General features: G+C 43.5%; 2 protein-coding genes across 2 annotated transcripts in view; one reads left to right on the top strand and one right to left on the bottom strand.

Moving 5' to 3' along the window:
* The window catches only part of LOC146811914 (uncharacterized), a 170208-nt gene that overhangs the window by 13716 nt on the left and 128631 nt on the right, over window positions 1-27861 (top strand). The window contains exon 2 of the mRNA XM_085618875.1: window positions 17847-17958. Coding sequence (XP_085475001.1) covers window positions 17847-17958 — 112 coding nt within the window. The remainder of the gene's footprint in view (window positions 1-17846; window positions 17959-27861) is intronic.
* Window positions 20316-27861, bottom strand: part of NUPR1 (nuclear protein 1, transcriptional regulator) — a 159110-nt gene continuing 151564 nt past the window's right edge. The window contains exon 4 of the transcript XR_014966799.1: window positions 20316-22388. The gene's annotated coding sequence lies outside the window, so the exon portion shown is untranslated. The remainder of the gene's footprint in view (window positions 22389-27861) is intronic.

Below are 27861 nucleotides of genomic sequence, written 5' to 3'. Positions count from 1 at the left end.
TATCTGTTTTGTGTTAGTAAGCATATTTTTCCTTGCAGGTTTAGGTGCAACCTTGTAATAAAATGAGGTCGGGTCTGAAGTGTTAAACCCAGAACAATAGGCAAACTTGTGTGCAAATGTTTTTGAACTGCCTTTCGGTGGTGTCAGGCAATGTTCCCATTGATGGTAAGAAAACGCATTACGTGGGATACTGATTTTGTGCAAAAATTGATGACCATAATATTGATAACAATACATGGTTTCAAAATCGGATGTATCTTCATACAATTCTTTTTTGGAAAAAAAACAGCACTTTGTTCTAAATCAGATAGCATGCCATTCACAGTTTCAAAGTCCAAATTGTCAGAGTATGTACTGGGGGAGATGATATAAAATGTTAAATACATGCAGTACTTTCTAAAGTTCAGTAGGACCAAATACATCATATGAAACACTATCTCAAACTATTCCTTCCGGAATCGGAACTGCTGTAATATTCACAAAGGACAGGTCTCTTTGTTCACGATGAGATGATGCATGTGGTTTCAGGACCATGTTCACATGTGATACCGCAGAGCGTTCTGGGAGATAATGTCCATTCAGATGCAAGAAAAAGACCGTCACGACTCCTATCCAGAGGACTAGGAACAGTAGACCAATTGCAATCCAGAGCTGTAGCCAGGGAGAAACAAAGTAAGTCTTTTTCAGCTTAAGGTAGATATTATAAAAAAATTATTTGTGGGAAACTGGAGCTGGCGGCGACTCGGGTTAACTGGGATATAGTGAGAAGGAATCAATCGATGAAGTAGCCATGTGCTGTTCGATCTATCTTTAGTAGCTCAGCAGGTTTATTTGAACTGGCAGTTGACGCATTTTGAGACATATTCACATAGATCTCGGTATTAGGCCAAATTGAGATCAGTGTTTCATTTGAATTTTGTTGTTGTTAAATTTCAATAACAAAATCAGGGTGGGGGGGAATGGACCACTTGTCCTGTGCACCAGGGTCTTTTGGTTTGCGTGGTTGGACGTCCTTAAAAAACCCTCATATAGGTACACTGGCGTAAGGCGGTATATCTTGATTCTCCGCCGTAGTGTATCGTGATAGCATGATCATTGGGCTTTTTATTGTCCAAATGCTAACCTCCCCATGGAGGAAGACCAACTGGTTGTGCAGTAGTGGTCAGATATAGTAGTACGAGGGTGTGCTCGTGCTCTGTGAACTGTGGTGTTTAAAATTCCTTTTTCCCTCCCCCCCCCCCTTTTGATATATTGCAGTTAAATTTCAATAGGCATGAGTTCCATTCCGTTCCATTAGACTTTCTGTCTCCAATTCCTGTACGGTAGCTCGAGGAGATCGGCGGCTACCCACAAACCTTATGCGTTCTGCTATTCAGTATCGGCCACATAGTGTGGTTTGATCAGATCAATGAAAACTAATCTCTTATCTTTGTTGCCGGCAAGAGGCGAAAGAAGTACTGTTCTTCCTTCGACAGCCAGGACAGGTACAGGTGTTCTTGTAAGATGGCCAAAATGTATTTTTGTCCACAATCTTTTGTATGACCAGGTCCCCGATCTTTGGGACACAGGCAGGTCTTGCCGGAACAGCTTTCACTTTCCCAGTGGCGGCGCGTTTCACTTGGACGTTGCTTTGTAATGCACAGAATTCATTGAGTTCCTGTAAAACAGCCCAACTATCATTGATGTCAAATGTGTTTCCATATGCCACTGTGCTGTCGCAATCAAGGTCAGGTACCCACATTCTTGTCCCAACAAGGACCTCGTAAGGAGTACAGCCTCCCAGGGAGCTTCTTGGCATGTTAAGTGCTCTCTGAATCCATATAGATGGTTGACCCAAACTACCACCGAGCCTAATACCCTTGCTGTTAAGGATTGATTTAAGTCCCGGTTTTTCCTTTCCACAATCGAATTTCCCTCGGGATGATACGGAGAGGTGTACCACAATGCTACAACCAAACCTCCAAAGGCTTCCCTGTAAGCCCGAAAGCTAAATGCGGGGCCAAGGTTAGAATGTAATGCAGCAATTGTGTATGTCCCTATGGAGACTCGCAAATTCTTTATAACAGTTCGGGCATCAGCCGAGTGCCGAGGCCAAACCCACAGGAATCAAGAGCATGAATCCACTGCCACCAAGATGTACTTGTAAGCCCTGTCAGATTTTAGGGGGCTGCAGTGGTCCAAATAGACACATGCAAGAGGTCTGTCTAATATCACTAAAGGTGTCTGTGGTGGATGTCTATGGTGGAACCCTTCATCTGCTGGCAGATGTCGCATTTATGGACAAAAGCCGTGGTCTGTTTAGTAAGACCTGGCCACCAATAACGTTTCAGTAATGAAACTGTCGCAGTGATACAGGAAGGGTGGGAGCACACTGCTGACCTCCCAGCACAGTTAGCCCCTTAGCATTATGGTAAATGCAGTTTGTAGTGCACGCTTACTTTTGTATTTTGCTGGAGTGTTCCACCAACGTTGGTGCAGGTTAGTGCTGTACATCTCTAGACATATGTTTCTGGATTTTATCCGTCATCAGTAGAGATCAAAAACTATTTTCTTCTGGGGCTGCTGAGTAGGCTGCCACAATTCTTACAGGTCTCAGTACCTCTCACAGGCGCATAGGGGCATCTCCACTTGCTCGTCAGCTCAATGGCTCAAGGGAGCCTTTTTAAACAGGAAGGGGTGGGAGCACACTGCTGACCTCACAGCACTGTTCGTCCCTTAGCATTATGGTAAATGCAGTTTGTAGTGCACGCTTACTTGGTATTTTGCTGGAGTGTTCCACCAAAGTTGGCTGTGTCTAGAGATGACCGCACTAATCTGCACCAACTTTGGTGGAACACTCCAGCAAAATACCATTCCACTCCACCCTCCACCACCTCACTCTTGTCTGAAATGGTCTACTCTGCACCTCAGCACAACTGCTCTCTACGCTGGACCACTGCTTTCAACACCCCTCTACTCTATGAAACTCAATTCTACGCCAATGCACTCTACGACACTCTACTCTGCACTACTGTACTCTATGCCAATGCACTCTACACCACTCCACTCTACACCACTCTGCATCATTCCACTGTATGCCACTGCACTCTGTCGCTTTACTTTGCAACACTGCACTCTATGCTAAAAGGCTTGCATTCTACAAAACTGCATTGTATGCCGCTAAATTATTAGCCGCTGCACTCTACTCCACTATACTCTGCAACACTACTCCAATGCACTCTACACCAGCCCACTCTAAGCCACTGCACTCTAATCTGCACCCCTCTTCTTGGTGCCACTGCATTCTATGCCAATGCACTCCACACCACTGCACTCCACACCACTCTACTCTGTGCCACTTCATTCTGTGCCAGTGCACTCTACGTCACTGCATTGTATGCCAGTGCAATGTACACCACTCTACTCTGCGCCACTGCATTCTATGCCCATGCACTCTATGGCACTATAATCCACTCTGCACAACACCTACTGCACTCAGTTATGCAACACTTTAATCTGAGTCTCTGCACTTTACAGCACCCTATACCAGTGCACTCTACATCAGTCCACCCTACTCCACTTGTTCCCATTCCTCTGTCACTCCACACCACTATAATCTATGCTAGTTTTAACAATGCTGAACAGCAGTGATGCTGGTGCATGGCTAAAACACATCGCCAAAGTCAATAGCTCTGGCATAGGCAAGACCTATTGGTTTTGCCAATGCTTTTTTTTGTTGCAATAGGAGCTACTTGAGTTAAATGAAAATCTTCCCCAGCTACTAATATTGCACATGTTGTAAAAGTGACAACACAGACTATTAAATTAGTAACCACAATATGCAAGACTACCGGTACTGATCGCCTCAGTTCATCAGGCCCGTTTACCAGTTTTAATGCAGAAAAGGCTTTGCAATGTGCAATACCTCTGCATGTGTAATACTTAAAAGCCATAGCTGTAATGCCACTTGCATCAAGGTAATTATATTAGTTGTAAGTCTCCCTGAGACCTCATGGTTTCTCACTGCAAAATCCGCTTTAAATTGAGCAAATTCTATTGTGCTCTAAACATCACTTTGAGTTCTGAAAATGTACATATTTTTGTCTTGAATACATGCTTTTCAGTTTTAGTGTACATATATTAATTCAACTTGGCAAACTCTTATAATTTAGTAGGCTGGAGTGCACACGGAAGACCTACTTCTAGGTAGCTGGAGAGCTACCAGTAGCTCATGAGCTACTCGCTGGAGAAGCCTGGTGTAAGGTGTCTGTTGGCGAAAAAACCATTGACTGCTTACCTTGAGCTCATGGCATTGATTTTACTTTAATGTCACCCATTTGCTTGTTTTATGTCGGGCCTATTAAGTTGTATGTTGCAAAAGACATGTTTTAGGCTACCAAAAACATACAGGTGCTTGCAGCCCAGCCATAGCTCAGCACTGATTGCCATGACTATCACTTTTATTTGCTTGCTTTCTATTGATAGCTTTCCTTGTTTCACCCTGTCCATCATATGTTTGTCCCCCCCTATTGAGCATATCCTCTTTACCGTCTCTTTGATTGGCTGGCTTCTGTGTTTCCTCGGTTTCCTTTTACAGCTACCTGAGAGTGCATGTCTGTTTTTTTTTGTTTTGTTTTTTGTTGTTGTTCTTTTACAACGGTCTTGTGTGCTTTTCACCCTACCCCCAATCTTCCCTGATCTTATGCCCATGGTGGCCTCTCTCACCCACAGTAGTGTTGCACTCTCCGTGTGGTTTGACACACCTCCAGTGCTCCATGTTACTCTCTTTCGCCCATGTTCTCTCCCATCGTGTTGTTTCTTTCCCATGAAAGCTGGGTTGCTGCCCCCCCCTCCCCACCCCCCAATCATGTTCACTCAATAATTCGAACAAAAAATTATTTGACACTATATTTTAAAACCTCATTTTCATGCTACTTTTTTAGTTTACAGATTCATACCAGTAAATAAAAAAGACTGTTGAACACATGCACATACTTACAAAATGATACAGCAACTCCTTTTTTTCTTTTCCTCTTCTTCCTTTCCAAATATTAGCAATGGCAATCAATTTAATAGATGAGACCTATCGGCGTTGCCAATGCTTGTTATTCATTGGCTTGTGTGGGCTTTACTTCTCATGTGTGTGTCCTTCTCCTGGAACATGGACACATTGTCCTTTCACTGCTCACTTCTGAATCACTACTTTTTTTCTTTTTGGGGTAAGTACTCCCAGTGAGTGCATGTGTTTCATCTGCCTCACAAGAATACTGCCCCCCCACCTCATCCCCCAGTGTTGTTTACCTTGAAATTATCTTTCATCAATAACCACTTGCTATCTTAAACAACTAAGCCATGTCCCTACACAACGGGTGGAATATCACCGCTTGTCTAAGTAAGCAAAGCACATTTGACAATTTGGGGGGGGGGGGGGGGGGATTCCTCTGCATGAGTCCAAGGTTTCAACATTGTGGTCTATCCTATACCTACTTTCAGCGCTTGGAGCGGTTTTTGAGCAGTGGTCCTTGTGCTCGGGATAAGCTTCCATCGGAGGGCATAACATTGTTCCTCTGCAGTGGATAGGTGTTATGTCACCAGGGATTGCAGGCATATGTTAATGCAACAAAGAGGGCAGAGTAGGGTCGCGGACCTTGTACCAGCAGGCCCTGCTCCTCTAAATGTGGCTGAATGCTAAGGACATCTCCCTGATTGTACAGCATCTGGCTGGATGTTTAAACACCAGTGCAGATGAGACTCAGCTGAAGTTGCCTAGTGGATTGCAAATGACAGTTAAACTTGAAAGTGGCACAGGGCATCTTCCGGCTTATGGTAGTATCCTTGCTTGACCTATTTGCCACTGCAGAGAATGTACACTGTCAAAATGTTACGTGTTGCTGTTCCAAGACGAGGCTCCCTCGGGGACGCCTTCTGTCTGCATTGGAGGTCGGGACTCATTTTATGTAATTCTGGCCCTATCTCTCCTGCCTAGAGTGCTGGAAAAGATTATGAACGACTGGGCCCAAGTTATCCTAGTGGCTCCAGACTGAGCGAGAAGTGTGGTACCCAGAATTCCTGGCCATGAGCATAAGTCCTTTGTTCTGGCTGCCCCTTCTGAAGGACATACAGATGCATGGCACCTCCATGAGTGGAAGTTGAACAGCGACATGATGGCTGCTGACCTTTCACCTGAAGTGGTTGGTGTTCTCTTGACAGCCAGGCATCATTCCACCAAGACTGTATATACTGGACGCTGCGAGAACTTTGTTGTTTAGTGTTCCTTCCGTGATATCCGACCCTTAAATGTAAAATTGACTGATGTTCTCATGTTCTGTTTTTCTTTAGCTCAGCAAGGCCTTGCTGTGGCAAAAGTTATGGATTACCTTTCAGTCTAATGTTTGCCAAATCCGACATCCTTCTTTAAATCACTGGTTATGATGTGTTTTCATAAGGGGCTGATGCATATGTTCCCACCGACACCGTTTGTCATGCCGAGTGGGACCTTAATTTGATCTTTTCTATCCAATTCAGTTGCCCACCCTGTCTGCTCACTATCAAGATGGAATTATTTTTGCCATAACATAGGTGAGACAAGGCTTCAAACTGACAGGGTTGTCTGTGGTACAGCCATGCACCTAATTTTTTCTCAGACAAGCTGGTCCTTCGTACTAAGATGACATTTCTGCCAAAGGTAGTAACACCCTTCCAAATATGGCAATGCCTCAGCATGCCAACCTTCTATACACCTCCGCAGTACTCCAGTGAGGAAGTGTGGCTACACCATTTGAACTCTGTGAAGTCTCTGAGCTTCTATATCAAATAGACCGCAGACCAACAAAATGACCAACTTTTAATCGGTTTATTTGGAGCAAAAAAGAGAGGACAAAGCAATGCAAAAGAGAACCATTTCCTGATGGATCGTATTATGTATCAAGATTTACTATGAGCTAGCTGTAAAGCATCCCCCAGAAGGCTTACACACGCATTCCACCACATCTAAAGCTGCTACCTCTGTGCTGGAGCACTGTGTGTCAGTTGTGGACCTCTGTCTGGCTGCTATGCGGTGCGTCCAACCACACGTTCACAAAGCACGATTGCCGGGACAGCCAGGTATGGCGGAATGGGCATTTCCCCCTTTCTGTCCTGCACAATTTCCTGGCCTGAGCCATTCCACAAACTTACCACCTGGGGAGGTGTTAATGCTCTGGTACCTCTTCACAATGTGAGGAGTCTGGTTAGAAGTCTAGATCTGAAGAACAAGTTACTTACCTTTTGGTAATGCTTTTTCTGATAGAGACTCTAACCACGAATTCCTCACAGGCGGACTCTCCTCCATGTTCTGAGAAACAGTCTTGTTTAGTCCGTTTAGAGGATGCCAAATGTGAAAGCCTGCACACCTCTGTACTCTGATATTAGTAGCACTACATCTGTTGTCTTGGGCAGACAGCAAAAATAAAATTGTCAGCTCGCAGAAGTTGCACATATGTGGAGATCCTGACTTCACATCTATGGCAGGACGGATATGTGCTGCACACACCACCTACTGAGATGCAAAGGAAAACAAACTGTCTAGGGATCCTGGTTCTGGATATGAATTCCTAAAAGTGCTGGAGGAACTTTGCTCGAGGCTCTGGACCTTTCCAGCCTCGTATTAACAAGTAGAAGTAAGGGTATAAGCATGTGTTCCTCCCTCCCTTGGATATGGACTTTGCATCTCTTATATATTTGTGGCAATCGGCTGTCCATGACTTTGAACTTGCTTCAAAAAATGTTTGTTTCCTCCAGATTTTGGATGTTTTTAAACGTTGCCCTGAAGCAAATTGGAATGAATTCAACTTTCGTCAGACTTTGATTCTTGAACATAATGATTAGGTACTGTAGCTCATCACCTTTTTAAGGCAACCCTCTCATATGGCATGCATATTGCATGAATTCACTTAAGACTGCACGTGAAGCTTTCGTGTATATAACCTCACTCATGAAGTCAATAGAATGAGGCCTTTACCTTTTCACCCAAATCACTATTCTTAGTCTTGTGGCTATTCAATGCTCCGTCGACATCTAGGATAAACAATGTTGAAGACACGTCCTAGCCAGCACTTTATTTTGTTTTTCCTTTCTCTTATCTCTCACAGCTTATGTATGTAAAAATAGGCTTTGTTCTGTTTCTTTTCACTTTCTTAACATACAAGCTTTTTTTTTTAAAGCAATCTTTAGCTTTTTTTTACTAGGTATTAATGAAATAAACATTTTATACTCTCAAATTCTTATCTTCTTCACCTGCACACTAAGTTGGTGTCTTCCTCTGGGGGGCCTTTAACCTTGTCACACTTATTATTTATTGTATCTCTCTTTCTTCACAACTTTGAGAAAGCCCTGGCTCAACTTGCCACATAGGGCGAAACAAGTGTCGGCTGTTCCTTTTCTTAAAAACTTTTCATAAAATAAGCTAAAAGAGTGATTTGGATCTACAAAGTGGTGAATGATAATAAAATAACTACTTTCACTCAAATCAACTTGGACTACTGTGCTGTGTCACAAAAAGGAATCACCCTAATGGCTAAAACAGACCTTTTTGAAGGGAGTAACACATGCTTACACCCTTACTACACACACCACCTACTGAAGTATGAGGGAATTGCTAGAGAAAGTTTCCGGATCGAGTCTGGCGCCTGGGGAGATTCACAAGGTGAGTAATCTGCAGTTATTTAAGTGAAGCACCTTGCACTAATCCACACAACCCTTATGGTGGTTTTAGTGGTCTTAGACAACCATAGAAAGCAATCGGAGTGGTAGTTGGGTAGAGCAGCCTTCAGGCTTAGTCCAGAATGAGTGTTAAGCAGTTTGTTTTACTAGATCTAATCTTGTAGTGTAGGTGAAACGAAAAAGAACCACACAGTGTAGTTATAAAAATTCATATTTATAACACAACACTCACTAACACACTGGTATATCTCCTACCTGTAGATATCAACAGAAATACACAAAAATACCTCCATTCCAAGAGGTAAGTAGGCGAAATACACAGTGGTCTCCAGGGGAAGACTAAACCATATACTGAGAAAGTGGATTTCGAACTGCGACCGAAGTCGGTACTTCAACCAGGAGTCTCAGAAGCACTGGGGACACATGGAACCAGCCAAGGTAAGTACCCAGGAACTCCACAGAGGCTGTTTGCAGAGTGGAAACACAGCCGTGTACTCAACTGGAAAGTTGCAGTTTTGAACAAGGACCCTTCACAGTGGACCCTGAAGAAATCCAGTGAAAGACAGAAGGTTGGAGAGTCTCCCCACCCTTGGATGCCCCAGGAACCAGGATACCTGCCCCAGGGAAGCCTGGTGCATAGGTGCAAAGTGACGTCAGAAACCGCCACAGACCGCAATGGAGAACTTCAGTAAAGATGCTGCCTGCGAAGACTGTGCAAGAGTCTAGTGGAATCCAAGGATGGATTCTTGAAGAGAAGAATCTGCAAGCAGAGGAGACAGTCTATGCCACTCAGAGGTGACCAGGAGGAATGGAAGAACAATGCCCTCCTATGACCGAAGGTGCAGGAGTGATGACGGTGACCTTGCTGCTGCTGTGAGGATTAACCGACGCTGAGAAAGACGTTCACGAGCTGTCCCACGTTGGAAGTCGGGAACCATGGCGTCTGTGTCCGGCGGGAGCACCAACCATCCTTTGCAGCAGCAACAGATGTGGAAAACTATGAAGGAGCAACGTTTGGACCAGCAGGTGACTCACCAATTGCAAGAGAGTTGGAGCAGGCTCCGAGCAAACAGGGGAGCCCACTAAAGCTGGAGAAGACCCTCAAGAGGACCCACAGGCCGAAAGCACAGGAGTTGCAAAAGGACCTCGAGCAGATCACCAAAGAAGAGGGCCCACGGTGCAGTGGATGCAGTGAGGACGCTGATCTGGTCAGGAAGAGATGCTGGAGCCTCTTGCGCCCAAAGATCTCTGGAGTGCTGAGCCAACTATCCCTGGCAACGGCATGTCGACAAAGTGCACAGGGTTCGGTCCCAGCGGTTTTGACAAGGGATACTGGCCTAAAAAATGCAGAGTACAGGTCAGGCCTCGAGGGAGTTGCCGAACCCCCACCTGTGTTGCTGAGCCTTTCGAAGTTCGTGGGATATCAGGAGCAGCAGAACGGTCCACTTCATTGTGGTGCCTGCAGATGACTCCTTCACTCCAAGGGAGATTACTTTGGGTGTCCTTGATGCCCACAGGTCTGTTGAAGATTCTGGAAGAAACCCAGACGACGAAGACTTGCAGAACAGCAAGATCAGGAGCAGCAGGAGTCTTCCTTGATGCAGTGTCTGTTCCAGGCAAAGTCCAAGTGTCCAGGCGATTGAAGAGTGCATAGTTTCAGGCTTGAGTCTTGTCCCACAGTGATTTGAGGACCCACTCTCAGGTAATCCCTTTTATACCCTAAGAAAGGGCATAGGACAATTCAGGGGTCCCCTCCCAGAGGGGCTATTCCGAGGGGAGGATACTCCCATGTCCAGCTTCACACTAGAGTGGGAACCCAAGGGCTCCCAGAGCTAGTTCCAACTGGAGTATGCAAAGAGGGCACCAAATGTGCCCTTCAAAGCAGTCTGGTGGCACTGGCAAGCGCCCCCACCTCAGCCCAATACAGTAATCCTGCCTGGTAGGTAGTCACACCTCCCAGTGACAGGAAACCTGTTCTACCTTCCCCTGCTTCTGCTCAGCAGAAGGAGAGCAGAATTGTGTCTGTGGTCTGCAGCAGCACTAGCTTGCTGGCAGACACTGGAAGGCTGTTAACTTGAGTGCTGGGGGCTTCCCAGAGGAGCCTCCCCAGTGCAAGGACTCATACCTCCAACACTGGTAACGAAGTTTGGGTATGATTCCAACATGTTTGATACCATAAATCGCTGACCAGGTTCAGTACAGCCTCTATAGAGTTAGCCATCACATAATGACGCATGGCCACTATATGCATCAAAATGACTGACCGCATTTACACAGCCTGGAGAATCTACTGCATGGTTTGTAGGAGATGCCCTGCTCATGCAGGGGCACCCTCATACTTTTAACCCAGCACCCTGCCTTCAGGATTGAAAGGCCTGCTTTAGGGGTGACTTATAGGTTTTAAGTGTAGTGACCTCCAATATAAGGAAACCTATACCTGTCGTAAGTGGTGCTAGCACAGACTTCAATGGCAGGCATCTAGTCACAGTTTAAGTGGTCTCTCATGGGTGACATAATATATCTTGCACCCCATGGGAGATCCCTGGTGTACCTATGCCCTGGGTTACCATATACTAGGGACTTACTGGGGTACACCAGTAGCCAATTGTGGAAGTACAGAAGTACTTGCGAAGTCAGATTAATGGATGGAGCACAGTGACTGGGGTCCTGATTACCAGGATCCCAGTCAGACTAGTCAAAAACATACTGACACTAGCAAAAAGTTGGGGTAAACATGAAAGCAGATCCTACTTTTCTACACATGGTCTCTACCCGCAAAGTTGTTGCAGAAGGTAAGTAACTTTTTCTTCTGTTCAAGAAACTAAACCCACAACAATGTTCCACCCTTCAATAGAGGACTTTCTGCTTAGAGGAAGAAGCCCCTTCCTAATCCAGGAGAGCGTACACCCACAGGAATTAGTACCTCACTCACTTTCCTTGCTGAAAGCGTGACCTCCACCTAGGCGGCCGAGGGAGCCCCAATTTTGAGATGGTGAGAGCAAGCTTAGTTAAGAGATCCACCCAGGTTTCCTAAGGACCTAGTCTCTTTCTCTCAACCCCTAAAGCAAGTTCAGAGAATGAATGTGAGCTCCTGCCTCTGTAGAGATGGAAAGATGCAGAGAGAGTGATCTCCCCCTCCTTTTTAGAACAGGCTCCTCCCCTTCTAATTTCTTCTCTCAATCCTTTATTCTGTCTCCTTTACACTCTATTCCCCCTTTATATATTTGTTTTCTTCTTTGAAAGATTGAATCTACAGAGGGCTGGAAAGTACCCTCTTGTTGGGAGACTTTTAAATGTAGTGCCTGTTCCCATAGAGCAGGGGTCTTCAAACTGTGGGATCAAACCCCCAGGAGGGCCGTGGAGTGATACAAAGGGGATCGCGCATTCCCAGTCACACTTCTGCCCAAGCCCATAGGTCTACTAGGGCTTCAGCCCCCCTCCTTCCCTGTCGTGTGTCTCAGCCCGGGCTGTTGCAGCAGTGCAGCTCGAGCTGCTGTGTGCTTGGCTGGGCACTGTCTGGAGTCTTCTCTCTGGCACGCCCGAGTTTTTCACAGGTCTTTAAAGACCATTTGCATATTTATATTCCTTTGTAAACTGGTTACCAAGGCTTAGTTTTTTTTATCGTCCCAGTACCCCCTGGACCACCACTCTGCCTATTCCTTACATTTGTATTTTACATTTACTGCTGTAGTATGAGAATGCATTTCATGAAAAGGAATATAAAGTAGGGTTTCCTAAAGAAAAATGCCTGCCATGTGTTTAAAGAGCCTGCAAAGATCTCTTATTGAAATTAAATAGAGTTGTAAATAAAAAAAAAAAATGTATTCATTCGTTATGTGACTTTTCTGTCAGCTCAAATTAGGCACTGGTGCTGAGGTAACAGGGGAGAGGGTTGTTGGTTCAGGAAGGTGTGGAAGAACAAAGGGGAGATGTGAAAGATGAATGGGGGGACTGGAGAGGTGTAAGATACAAATGGACAAAAAATTGAATGGAGATACTTGAGGTGAATGAGAAGTGCTAAGGGGCATAGGAGGTGAAGGGCCAGAGAGGCCATGAGATAAATGCTAGAGACTGTTAAAGAGATGAGGGCAGTGAAAAGACAGAATGGCAAGAGGTGATTAAATATGAAGTGAGAGGTTGAATGGGGAGAGTTCAGAAGTTGTGAAAAGGGGTGACAGAAAATGGGCTGCAAAGTGAGAGAGGGATCTGGGGTTGGGAGAGGAGAGTGGGGTGGAAGGGAGGGGGTGAGAGGAAAGCCACATGGGTAAACTGCTTAACTCTGCACAAGACCGCTAGGGTTTTAAGGGACTCCTGCTGCTTCCAGCCAGGGCCAGGTGAGCTTCTAATGTGGGAGCACGTATTCCTGCGGAGTGGAAGGTCCTTCACAAGGGTTGATTAGACCTCTTTCTGACGTTTAATTGCTGTATTTTGGTTATAAACTGGTACTGATGGGGTGAAATCTTTCCTCAGTGTTACTGTGTGTAAAAAATGTCAAAATAATGAAGCAATGCTATCCCAAAATATGCGGCATAACATTATTTACATTTTCTTCTCACACAATTCAGCTAAGCCCGTTGCGTAATTTGGTCCTCATAATTCCCGTAGCCCTCCATACAGGTTTGGAAATTTTTCTCAGGAGGGGGTCCTTACGCCTGAAAATGTTGACAGAGGGGTCTCTGCATCCAAACGTTTGAAGACCTCTGCCATAGAAAGTGGAGACCCCTGGTAAAACAACCTACAGAGGACACAGATACTCCTAAGACAAGCAGTGCCATGCATACTTTTTAATCCACCCCACATCCCAAGAAAATTAATACTCATAGAGAAGGTAGACTTCACTAGTTTGACACTGGGGCAACCCTCCCTAGAAAATTAATATATTGATTATTCAAGACAGTCACAGAGAATAAAAAGACAGTGGGCAGCACTTACCTAGCAAGGAAATAAATGCTGTAGTCGTCTCACTCAGAGCTCTACCTTGTAAGTCTCTAACCGTTTAATGCACACCTGTGTCTGTGCTCTGCCTTTTTGCTAGGTGGTCTTGAAAGTGAGGCTGTCTCTAGTCCTGCAAGGACTAAACATACTGCAGGGATACCAGAGCTGTAAAATGATTTAGAGCTACTCCAGTTTGCACCATACATCCTTGTTCTTAATCCTGGCCCAGTATCTTAAGTGTAGTCCAAGAATGCCAATGGCTACGTCTAAATTTTGTCACTAGTACAGTATCCTATTCTATGACTAGGCTGTCCGTAAATCGGTTAAAACCGACTCTGCCCGACCTTACCCTACCGGATGAAAATCAGCTGACCCAGTTTAAACCGAGTGTCTCTGATTTTCATTGCTGTGCACAACTTGGCCACTTGATGGCGCCAAAGCATTGCAGACCAACCTGCAATTTAGGCCCGAGAAGGAAGCAGCAGGCTTATGTTTTTCCCTGCCCTGCAAGATCCTCAAAGTGTTTATTAAGAGCGGTTGAGGATGGTATAATGATGTGTTTGAAAATTAAGGCAATGAAACATTTAATGCCAGGCACTCGGAAAGCACAAGCAGTCAAATGAGTCAATTAGGGCTGCATTATCGTCATGTGATTAAAGCGGGCCGGCCGAGGATATTCCTCCTGATTCTTCTTCGTCGCTACGGACTGCCCTCTTAAGGCTGGCTAATAAATCACACAACTTCTGAAAGACTAGTTAGGAAGAAACAACTATCAAAAGTGAGAAAGTGGGCATCAGGAATAGAAGAATAGACATAGGGGCCCAAAGAAATCAAATTAATGGGGCAAAGGCAGCAAGGTTGGTAATTCAGGAGTAGATATCAACCATGAAATCAAAATAATCACGTTAACAAGAAAATCAACTTTACCGTTCGCTAAATGACCACATTTGCATATTAGAATGCAGGAGGCATGAGGGAGACTTGGGAGGCAAGGTGTGCTGCCTCCATGATGGAACGAGGAGAGATGGGGACAGAACCAGCCCACGAGGCACCCATTTATTACGGTGAATAGCTAATTTCTGAATTTATGGGGGCCGGGGATCCGTCCCTGTGCAATCTATATTAGAGAAAAGGAAATGAAAGGGGTGGGCAGGAGAGCCGCTTGGGGGGGGGGGGTGCAGGGCATCTCTCTGCGTTATTGCTTGTCTGCCATTTGCAAATCATTATTAATTGGGGCCCTGTTTCTGGTGCGGCAGGGCCGTGTGGCTGGACAGCTAGTGCAGACACACATCTCTTCATCAAGGCCCCAGCCGCCAGCACTGTAGAGCCAATTACCCCTCCCTGATTGGGCTCTAATTAGGAGCATGCCTCAACAACACTGTGACCAGCGCTGTGGTCATGGGCACAGCATGTCCTCTGGATGCCCTAGGCATCCAGTATGGATGGGGTCCCGGTGGGCAACTAAAGCCAAGTTTCGGGGGGGGGCTAATTCTTCCAGCCATAGGCGGAGTGGCTCTAAGATGGGGTGAAAATGCAGTCGCCAGCCTGGGAAGCTGTCTCAGCCTGGGCTGACACACACCACGGGGGGGCTGAAGCCCGGTGAGCCCAATGGGTGTTGCGCGCCTGATGGGGTGTACCACGATTTGTTTACTGTGGAGGTAGGGCGTGGACAAAGTGCAACAAAAGTGCGTGACTTTGGGAAAGCGGAGCAGAAATCTCCGCGTGTGTGCACAATAAGTGGCAGGGCAACCGAAACCCAAGACCTGGCTGCCGGTAAACCCCAGAGAGAAGCAAACTTCATTTGTTTATAAAGTTAAAAGAAACCCTTAAAACTTCACCTAGTTGAAAAGTGTTGCATTTTATACATGGGCATATAAAAAGAAAATAATTCCTCTTTGAAACGACAAGACTGTCTGCGATGGACATACTAAACTAAAATAGCCGTGACGTTTCATTTAGGAATAAGACCACATATTTTCTCCCTCTCCCGTCATTTTCTTTTGACCACAGGCGCCTCTCCATGTAAAGAACCCAGAGCCAATATTAGTCAATTAAAAGTCCCTAAACAAAAACGTCAGCGTAACTGTCAATAACATACTCAGTCAAATCTAAAAGCTACAGTATATTCGTCACCAACTGTAGTATGAAAATTAGCAAAAAACGATTGTTTTGTTAAAACCAAACAAAAAGACAATATTTTAACCGCCGAAGCCTTTACTTCATAGACCAATATTTTCCCTACTACACATTTAGGAAAATTTGGAAGTTGAAGCTAATGTTCAGATAGAAGATTAGTAGAAAGCACACTCCCGTCAGATTTTCATTCTGAGTTTCCTCTCTATGAAAGAACTAAAACGGAGTCAATGAGGACAGGAGAAGCCGCTTTATCTGACAGATAAAGAGACAAGTTAAATTGGTTTAATTAAACTGGTGGACCACTTTTGACATCATTAAATCACCTAGGACAGGGTGTGGGAACTAGGGCACGTGTCTAATGGGATCTGCTCTCAATTCCCAGCAGAGAACAGAAGGTTTGTCTGCATTTCGACACGGAACTCTGTCCTGTGGGGCCATATGGATGTAGATGGTTAAGAGGACTGAATCATGTTTTCTTAAGTGACAACCTCCCGGATACACCAGGATCTTAATGGGGTTTTCAGGAGGCAGCAAGACCAGTTCGGCGTCTGGAAGTGGTGCAACAACAGACGCAGGGCATCTAGATTCGCTAAAACTGTAAACCAGGTCTTGTTCCTTGGTAGAATCGGTCAAGACACCCTCCCCTTCAAATAGCTGATCGCCTACTCTCTTTGAGAGCATCTTTTCTTTGAGCCTTGTGTCTACATAACAAGTACAGGGGTACGTTTCCATCTTTATTTACTACTTAAGCTAATTCACTTGTAACCATTCAAAGGATGTTGTTAGTTCAGAAAGGCATTCTCTCACGGCTCCAAAACCACAGTTCTATCTAGTTTAAAATTCAGTAATGGTGACTTGTTCGAATAAGTGTCTGGCATTTCCATAATTTCATTATTATGTAAAGCACGCTAATTATTTGAAGTGTGCTTGTTACTAAGGAGAAATCTCACACTAATAAAGATGAAATTGTCTTTCTCTGGCCTTATTGCAGAGCACCCGGCCATCCTTCATGCCGAGAGTGGTGCTGCTGTCCAGCAGGCGGGGGCTGGAGTAGATGAGGGGAGCAGGAGTTTGATTTGTGGTAGTGCTTCTTTCTGCTCGCACTTTGTTGGCACTGTTCGGTTGTATTTAACTGATCATGTTGATAGGCACCTACGGCTGAAATAGCAAACCAGTTATCATTCTTTAACAAAACATGTTTTTGTAATCATTGTGATACTGCAATGGCAAGATTTTAACTTCACAAACTCAAACACTTAAAGCATAGACTCTTCCATAAACCTTGAAAATAACAGCAGGAGAGGATGTAGTCTAATGGTTAGGGCGTGGACCTCAAATCTGGCGAACTGGGTTAGAGTCTCGGCAATGACGCTCATCATCCTGTGATTCTGGGCAAATCACGTTATCTACCCGTCCCTAACAAAAATGAATGTGCCCTTGTGTAACGCAACAGGTGCTCATGCGAAGCGCATCAATACCTTCAGGTTGAGTTATCACTATATAAATCTCAGAGGGGAAAAAAACCAGCAGTGAAACCCAGCCTAGCTTTACTCCGAGCCGTGCCATCATGCTACGTGATTTGTGAGGAGTGCCCAAAACCCTGAGCATGTCACCCAGCTCACACTTTCTTCAAATGACATCGCATTGATTCTAAATGAATCATGAGAACTGTCTGCCTTGCCTACAACGCCCAACACCCCCAGAAATCTCTCATTTCCAAAAAGTTCTCTCTGTACCCCGCAGTTCAAGAGGTGTGCCTTGCACGGAGCCTCCCTTTTCAGGCAAATTTCCGAAAGTGCTGACTTAACCTTCGACTTGTAAAAATGTATTTGGACTTCATATACACTGTACGTACACTGTCTATATACCATGCGTCAATGAAGAAAGCAAGCAATAATAAAAGCAAAGCGTTCCATAAACACCGTTTCAGTTGTTTTGTATGGCGTGAAAATTAGTAAACACTGAAAAGCACTGTTTTTTGAGGTATTGAATTCACTTGGAAACACTGAAAAAACACCACCCGAATTTACCAAAAATAGAAACTGAAAACAGTAAAGCCTATCTGACTCATCACAGTGATGTCCTTTCCGTCATAGGTCTTATCACTGTGGCATCCAAGCTGGACCTGTCGCTCCTGGTGCCTCGCAAAAAGATCACCGTAATGCTGATGGGCAACCACTCCGCTGGCAAGAGCAGCTTCATTAACTGGTAAGCAGCTTCTTGTCCCTTGCTCCAGATCCACCTTCCACCTAGAACGGGAATGCTTTCATAGTCTGTTTGGGGTACGGGCAAGTTCCTGAACCAGGTTGCCGGTCTCCCAGTTTCAGAGCAGTCACTTAACCACTACTTTATAACTATAAGCTCAAGTAATCGCATCATTACCATGGACAATAGAGGGGGTAAAGTTTGGGAGCTAGTGTTGTGGATTCTGTCCCTTTAAGAGAGAGGCTGTGTACAGTTGTTGAACTAGTCACAGCAAATAAAAGTTTAATATAAATAATATAGGTTTTTTTCTGAACTGAAACAGTTTACTCTTAGTTGATTAAGTATGAGTTCAATTTATGGTTATTTTTGGAGTATCGATGAAGAACAAAACACAGACTTGAGCACAAGTGTGTATGGTTAGATGAGGCCGACTCAGTTGAAATTTTTTAGGTCAAGGCTACGAGACAGCGCAACAGTCTTGTCATCAAACACCTATTGTGGGCGTTCCGAGAGCCTACCTGTCCTTAATGTACCACCATTCTGCATAACCCCATGTGCTGGCTTTTTTCTTTTCTTCCATTGTCTTTTAGGAAATTACTACTTTTTTTTTTTTCTCTTTATTTTTTTTCAAGAAAGTTGATTTTTTTTTTTTCCACTTGTCTCGTGTGTGTTTCTCTGTCTTTCCCTGCTGCGCTGCACATTGTTTAGGTAGCGCGCATGTGCTGTCTTCAAAACGTGCTGTATTCAATCTCTGGGCTTTGACAGTGCCCTCGCTGCCAATCGGTTAAAGTGTGTGTTGCTCTTCTCTATGGTTTCTTGTGGTTATATATCCCACCTTCTTATGTGTTGCTCCTCCCCTGGAGTATTGGCCGCTACTCTTTAGGTTATTCCCAGTTTGTTGGCGCAATTTCTTTTTTTTTTACCTGATGCTGTAAGGGTTTATGTAGGGCTTGTGTTTTGTTTCAGATTGGCTTTAGCTATGCCCATCATTTACTCTCCTCGTGCCATCCTGCCTGCCTGCTCACCCCTCCCGCAAGACTGCTTGCCTGCCCCACCACCACTGCTCCAAATTCGCTGCTTGTATTTAATGTACAAGAACACCAATTGCATTACACATGGTCATATTTATTTTGTAAGCACAGAGAGATAAAGTGTTTTTTTTTTTTTTGGGTGAAGTGGCTAACTTTGGTTTCATTTCGTACTCTGCCTCTTCTGAAAAAAAATTATATTAGTTTGGTCCACGTCATTGCTTGTTTTTAAATGCAACACTAGTCAACATTGTGCTCCTGGTGTAGCATGCATCGGCTTTATATCTGATTGGCTTCAGCTTCGCTCATCATTTACTCTCCCCATGCTGTCCCACCCACCCCTCCGAGGTTGCAAGAGGTCAATAGGTCACCAAAGTCAGCAGAAACCAAGGCAGGTTGGGCTCTTGAGACCTTCCACCACTGCCTCCTAAGCCCTGTATAAACAAAGAAGGGCAAGGAAATTTAATTTCCCCAATAAAGCATCATGAGACAATACATGTCTCATTCAACACATCCCTAAAGGAGTGACCTCAAGCTACCTTTAATGAACATGCCCTACTTCCCCAGCAGAGCCCACGTTAAAACTTTAAAGTGGCCGTAAATCCAACCTTCTGAAGCTAATGTCCTCTCAAGGCTAGAATGCTCTTGCAAGAGAGGCAGAAAAAACTGCAAGCCATTAGCACGGTTTTTGCCAGTTTTAGGGTGGTAAGAGGACAGAAAAAGAAACCTAGTTTCACCTTCCATCAAGGCTGCTCCCTCAGCACTGCTGTAGATTGACAACAAGCATTCAACTCCACATAATTCAATACGCCCCACAATTCCACAACACAATTCTACACCATGCAGCATAATTACTCTCCACATAATAACTCAACACTACGTATTTCAACTCCAACTAATTACACACTACTCAACACCACATAAATACATCCCACTTACATCCACTCAGTGCCACATAACAATCCACATAAATACTCACACCATGCCACATAATTACACTCGACATAATTTCACTCAATGCCACACTGTTCCATGCCACACTATTCAACTCCACACAAATCTATTCCACACCACATAAATCCACTCCCCACCACATAATTCCACTCCACACCACATATATCCTATAAACAACACATAATTCAATATCATACCACAAAATTCAGCAGCACATCACATAGTCAAACTCCACAGATTTAATGAATCTGCTTTTCACTAAAAGGACACACCCAAACCCTGCACTCCTACTTTGGGAGGCAAATTTACCACTGCACCTTTAAATAATACACGTTTGCACTGCACTCCCAATCTGGAGGCAAAAAAGACAAATTCAGGTGCATTCAACACCAGTTTATTAATGCAAGGCCAAATATATCAATAAATGGAGATTCCCAGGTGTCAAACACTTTTAAATGAGCAAGTAAAATAAAATGCAGGGACTCTCTTTTAGAATAAGGCTTGGGGTTTATTTCACAATGCTCTCTAAACAAAGGCTGTCTCAGATGCCAAAGATTTAAATATATGTAGCAAACTATAATCTAAATGCATGAATAATACTAATTAATAAGCAAGCAGCACTTGATATAAGACACACTGGATGTCCTGAAAGAGATAAGAAAGATATATAAATACAGCAGAGGATTACTCTGGATGTGCACCTCCCACACCACAAAGAAAACGCCTCAAATGATCAAAGCCACTGGCTAAACATCACAATGACAATAACCAAAACTTAATATATCACCTGGTGCAAACACTACATCTACATCTAGGGTTCAGAGCTCCGCAAACAGGGTCCACACTCCGAGATAGATGCGTCTGCCCTCGCTCGGATTCCAACCTCCCAGTTTCTCAGTCTGCAACCCTCCGCTTTAAACACACTTGAAGATTCGCAAGAGACCTCCTCCCAGACCAGAGCAATTTTACCAGAACTGGCCAAGTTCCAAGCAAGCACCCCCATGGCAGTAAGGAGCTCTCACGTCCCTTCCTCCATTCTCACATCTTCCAGCCTCTATCTTGACGAAGCTCCCACAAGGCCTTCCAGAGTACATTTAACAAAAGCAATCGCTAGAAAAACCAAAAGACCTTGAATGTGAATAACCCAAACAATTTGCAAGCACTGCTGTGCATGCAGAAAACTGCAGCAAGGCAGAGTCTGAAACAAGATGACATGAGGCCATGTCAAAGCCAATAGTAAGAACTCCTCATTAAACAACACTGAGCACACGTGTACACCATCGCTCACAACACTGCACTTCAAAACCAAAGAGTACATTCCACATCTTCTATTCTTGACAAGACTATTCTACTCCGTGACAGCTCCCACTGAAAGACAGCAAGATTACAAGGAAGAAGAGGTGCAGGCATAGGCAGGACCGTCTCATATATCCAGAGTAGGGTATGATAACACACTAAAGTCGGTTAAAATGGTGTTAGTTGAAGGTCATCATAGGGTGCCAAACCACAATAGTGGCTCTTTTACTACATTCCACCCCATGACCTTCAACTATCACCATTCACATATATCAAAAACTGAATCTCTTAACTAAAGGCACAACTATATTTAAAAAACACAAATCCTAAAAGCTTGTGATAATACTCCAAAGCATTTCTTAACTGAAAAACACAACTACGAGTGAAGAACTGCATTTCTCAACTGAAAGTACAAAAACTGCATTTCCTAATTGAAAGACACAAAAACTGTTGCAGCACTACATTTCTTAACTGAAAGAACAAAAACTATTCAAAAACTACATTTCTTAATTGAAAACCACTACAAGTGAAAAACCTAATTTCACAACTAAAAGCACAAACTATTAATAAAGCACATGTTGAAGCAGAAACTCATGTGCTAAACTGAAAGCGCAAACATAATACTGTGAAATCATAAAAGCATGTAATAATCAATGCAAGGCATGTAAAAACAACTCCAGCATATCCAGATATTCAGTAAGAATAACACAAAATAAATGATGCAAGCATATGAACTCAGTAATGCTCCTAATGTCTCAAATGGCTAATACTGGAACTTCTACTGTTGAAGCAGCCAAACTTAAATATTTAGTGCTAAAAAATAAAGGTAACAGCAACATTGTCTGTTTTTTATCTGTCTCTAACTCAGATAACATTTTCTTCAATTTAAATCTCCCAACATCTTTGTTGTTCTCCTTCTTTTGAAACAAAAATTTCTTCTTTGTGAAAGAGACACATCCTTCACGCATTTTGTTTTAACTTCATGTTTATAAAACGGTTCAGCTGTCTTGGCAAAGTAGGTCCCCGTCTAGTTTGTTTAGCCACAGGACGTCAGCTTGCTTCGTCCAGTGATCACTCCAGGCTTGGGGAGGGGAAGGGTCCCACCCATACGGGGGACAGGGCATTAAGCACACCAACACATCGCAGTATGAGGACCTGAAAAAGAAACCAGCATCACTCTTCTTGCAAAACATATTTTTCAAAAAGCATAAGTTTTCCTGTAAGGCACAAATATTATCATTCCTCTCTGCACTGTTCTCTGCTGGCTCTGGGGAATTGTCTGAGAATTTTACCCACACTTTAGCCTCTGAATCCTTGGTATTGGAGTAAAACTCATTTTTTCCTGCACAGCAAGAAGAGCTGGGGCAGTCTCCTTCCTGACTATTTCTCCACTCACTGCTGAATACGTGCTCCCTTTATCAATTGGCAGAAGCCCAAGGCAATCCAACTGCTCTGTCTGCTCTGGTTATTTTTCTTTCTTCAACACACCCTTCACCTTTTGTAAGACTGGTTTGGCTTGTGCATTTGGACACAAAAGAATCGCAGGTCAGATCAAATCTAGGGAGATCTACATCCCTTCATTTTCTGCCCACCTGTTTGTATGGTCTTTATCTCCTAGGTGCTCGTATTTAGTTATGCGCACCAAATCTGAATCGTGTGTCACCACCTCTGTCTCCAAGATTTTAGCCTTTTCATCTGCAAGGGAATTAAATGTTCTGTCATGCATAGTAGCTGCACTTTGCAGTATAGTCTGCCACTTCACTGGGGAATTCTGTGTCTCAAACTCCATCCCTGAACTTTCTATTGGGACCTGCGCAAACTGCTCATTCAAATCTGCAGTTTCTGTCTGTATACACCATTTTATAACCATTACTTCCTCCCATTGGCAAATTGCATTCTGTTCTATTACCTTCTGCCCAGTATCTTTCAATGGGCAAAAGCACAAAAGCATCTATTTGTCCAGCTTCTGAATTTAAAAGTATCCTCTTTTTTTTCCCCCTGTTCATAGTAACTATAAAGAACACACTGCTCTTGGACTCGCACACAAGATACTCTGTCATACTTCTGAATTAACCACATGACTGAAACATTCTGCACAGTCTATTGTGCAAATTAAAAAATACATTGCTGCATTTCTTCTTTAAAAATAGCATTTTTCCATGTAAAGCAAGATTCATCATTCACTACCATGTCTGATTCATACCTATAACTAGCGATCGTTAAGTCTAAAAATCTGGTCTGTTCATCTCCCTGCACATTCCTTTCTGGCTGAATAACCTCCTCAAAAGAATTAAGACAGTCTGTGAAGCCTGCAGATTAACTGGCACGTTCTCGAAGTTCACATTTTTTACATATGACTCATCGCTGGTCAAAGCAAACTGCTTCAGAGCTTGGCACATGCTTAATTCTGTTTTCAAAAATTGTTTTCAAATTGAACAGCAGCCAAAACTTTTGAGCTCACTACATTCCTGTTCTAAATGTTCAAACTTTTGATACATGCTAAACAAAGCATTCAAAATGACACCGCTGTCTTTGTCTGAAACACCATTAATCTACTGAGTAAAATCCTCCATACTGTCCATCGCAACCCCGTCTGCCAGCTTGAACCCACTTTTCTCCGGAGTCTGAAAACTCAGAGGGATCCCAAATATTTCCATCCCACGTTTCAGGGTCCCAGTCAATTCCTACCTGTGCAATAGCTAAACACACTTTTCTCACAATACGAACTGCAGCCTTTTCTGCCACAGTCTGGTAGGTTTCCAACTTTTCTTGCAATAAATTATTCTGACAAATTAACATCGTAGAGAAATTTTTGGCTTCAACAAACTGTTTCTCTAATGTTTCAAATCCACGCTGCAACTGAACATATTTTGTATGCATTTCTAAATAAACACTTAAGGTGATCATGCCTAATGTAGCAAGCTCCTTTTCTTTATTCACAGGCACTTTTTGCAAACACGCAACCAATTGCACTGGCTCAGCATCCGCTAAAAACACACTCCAATTCACACTTAATCCAGCACAATTAGCCCACTCATGGGCTAGCGCACCATATGAGACTACCTCCCATCCAAATATATCAATTGTGATCTGTGAATCTGCTTTCAATTTCTAGAAAACATATTTCTTCCCCTCCTTTTAATTTTCGAATCCTGTGAGAATGACGCCAAGATGTAATGAATCTGCTTTTCACTAAAACGACACACCCAAACCCTGCACTCCCACTTTGGGAGGCAAATTTACCACTGCACCTTTAAATAATACACGTTTGCACAGCACTCCTACTCTGGAGGCAAAAAAGACAAATTCAGGTGCATTTAACACGGGTTTATTAATGCAATATTTGAAAAAGGTAGGCCAAATATATCAATAAATGCAGATTCCCAGGTATCAAACACTTTTAAATGAACAAGTAAAATAAAATGCAGGGACTCTCTCTCTTTTAGAATAAGGCTTGAGGTTTATTACACAATGCTCTCTAAACAAAGTCTGTCTCAGATGCTAAATGCACAATATTCAAATATATGTAGCAAACTATAATCTAAATGCATGAACAATACTGATTAATAAACAAGCAGCACCTGAAATAAGATAAGACACACTGGACGTCCTGCAAGAAATCAGAAAGATATATATCAGAGGATTACTCTGGATGTGCACCTCCCACACCACAAAGAAAACACCTCAAATGATCAAAGCCACTGGCTAAACATCACAATGTCAATAACCAAAACGCAATACATCACCTTGTGCAAACACTACATCTGCATCTTAGCCCACTTCTGGCCGGGGGAGTTTTCACAGCCGGGGTTCAGAGCTCAGCAACCAGGGTCCACACTCCGAGATAGACGCGTCCGACCTCGCTCGGATTCCAAACTCCCAGTTTCTCAGTCTACAACCCTCCGCTTTAAACACACTTGAAGATTCGCGAAAGACCTCCTCCCACCGCCGGAGGAATTTTACCAGAACTGGCCAAGTTCCAAGCAAGCATCCCTATGGCAGTAAGGAGCTCTCACTTCCCTTCCTCCATTTTCACATTTTCCAGCCTCTATCTTGACGAAGCTCCCACAAGGCCTTCCAGAGTACATTAAACAAAAGCAATCGCTAGAAAAATAGAAAGACCTTGAATGTGAATAACCCAAACTATTTGCAAGCACTGCTGTGCAAGGCAGAGTCTGAAAACAAGATGACATGAGGCTATGTCAAAGCCAATAGTAAGAACTTCTAATTAACAAGCAAGACCAGGTCGGAACGCAAGATGACATGAAGCCATGTCAAAGCCAATAGTAAGAACTCCTCATTAAGCAACACCGAGCACATGTGTGCACCATCGCTCACAACACTGCACTTCGAAACCAAAGAGTACATTCCACATCTTTTATTCTTTGCAAGACTATTCTACTCCGTGACAGCTGCCACTGAAAGACAGCAAGATTACAAGAAAGAAGAGGTGCAGGCATATGCTGGACCGTCTCATATATCCAGGCTAGGGTATAATAACTTACTAAAGTCGGTTAAAATGGTGGTAGTTGAAGGTCATACTAGGGAGACAAACCACAGGAGTGTCTCTCTTACTAAAACTGCATAACACTCTACAACAGAAAATACCACTCCACATATTACACTCCCACACACAAGCCAACTCCACATAATTCCAACACTCAAAAACACATAATTACTATCCACATAATACCACTGCAGAACATGCCACATAATTCCACTACACAACTCCCACTCAATTCCACGCCACACAATGCCACAACTAACCATTCCAATCCAAGCCACATAATTCCACACCACATACATCCACTTCACAACACATAGGTTAAAGACATTTACAATGCCAATAGCTATAACTTATTTCTGTTTTTTCAAACAACCAAACACACACATCTCGAGCTTGGCTCCTACGTTTTTTTTAGTTTTTTTTTTTTTTTTTTTTTGTTTTTTTTTTACCAAAATGGCAAATCTATCCACACAGTTACACACCACTCAATTCCACTCCTCACATTTTCTATCCACAACACATAATTCGACAACAAACTGCATGATACAATTCAACAACACAATTGCACAACACACCACATACATCCAATCCACACTATACAATTCCCCTACACAAATCCATACCACCTAATTCCACGCCACACAGTTCCACAACTATCTAACCCAATCCCTCTCCCTCTCTCCCTACTCTAGCCTTTTCTGTCCCCTCCGCCCTTGTTGCTTGACCTGTAGACCGGCTACTTGGTGTGGTGTCATTTTGTTTTTATAATTCACAGACTGCCTTGGTTCCTGTACCTCAGTCTGTGTTCCTGCATTATTTTTCAACAGCAAATACATCTTACCGCCCCCCCCCCCCCCGCCCAATGCGTTTTTCATTGACTGTTTGTATGCACCCCCACCTTGTTTTTCGTTAATGTATTCCTTTTTGTTTTCCTTTACAAAATACTGGGCCCCATGGATCATTCCTTTTTTTTTTTTACAGATAGGACATGCTATATGCCCTCTATTCATCCCTATACATTCCACTACATAAGTATGTACAATGTAGACACCCACTCTGCCATATGGACACGGCTTGCTCCTTAGATAAAGTCAAACTTTACTGAACAATTATCTATGTGCCCTGCGACAGTTCTCAGGTTTACGCCTCCAGAAATGTTACAGCATTTGCTGCGTGTTTTACAGATCAAATGTATACACAGTGCACTTTATGTCCACTCTTTTGGTCTTTATCGGGTTTTTAAAGGCTTCACATTACAAGTACACTATTACTCCCTCCGCAGCACTTCACATAGATTTTACTCTATCTTGTTCTTGTTTCGTCCCCCAGCACTTGTGTGCTTAATCGCCCAAATTCTCCTCCCTTTTCTGCTATTCTTTGCAGGGACATTTCCATATAATTTACATGCTGCTTTGCTAACTGTACTTCACATTCTGTTTTCCTACATTATTTTCAACTGTAAATGTTACCCTCCCCAATAATGAGTCTTTTATTACATTCTCAGTCTCAACATGATCCCTCTTTGTTGTTCTGTTAAGTGCTACATTTACTTTTCCATTACAAAATGCTTGGTCTACAGAGCCTTCCTAATTGTGCACATCTGCTTTGTCATATTAATTATGTTTCCTCCTTGTCTTATTTTCATTCCACATCACACGTCTGCGCAATATAGACACCCACGCTGCCGTATAGCCATTGTTTGCTCCTCCACTGTTGTCATATTTTACGTTACATATATCCATGTTACTTGTGCTGATACACCGGTTTCTTCCTTCATACAAAGTTCTAGCTTTTACAGCTTTATTTTTACAGATCGTTTACAAATGTATAATCCTGCAGTGCTTTATGCTAACTCTTCCACAAAGGTGTGGAGGTGCGCTGGTGCTCAACTGTCTTTCTAGTAGGTGACAGTGCCATTGTGTCTTCACCCAATCACACTGTCATTTTAATAACCGAAATGACATATGTAGGAGAGTGGAATCTGACTAATGGTTGCCCCCAACTTTTTGCCTGGTATTTAAGTGGTTTTTGACTAGTCTGGCTGGGATCCTGCTATCCAGGACCCCAGCCTATCTGCTTTCTCCCTAAAACTGTTGTGAGTACTCTAGGTACAAACATAAT

The sequence above is a fragment of the Triturus cristatus genome, chromosome 7, assembly GCF_964204655.1.
Source record: "Triturus cristatus chromosome 7, aTriCri1.1, whole genome shotgun sequence".
Taxonomy (NCBI): domain Eukaryota; kingdom Metazoa; phylum Chordata; class Amphibia; order Caudata; family Salamandridae; genus Triturus; species Triturus cristatus.
The sequence above is the reverse complement of the archived record's forward strand: the minus strand, read 5'-3'. Positions and strand labels throughout refer to the sequence as shown.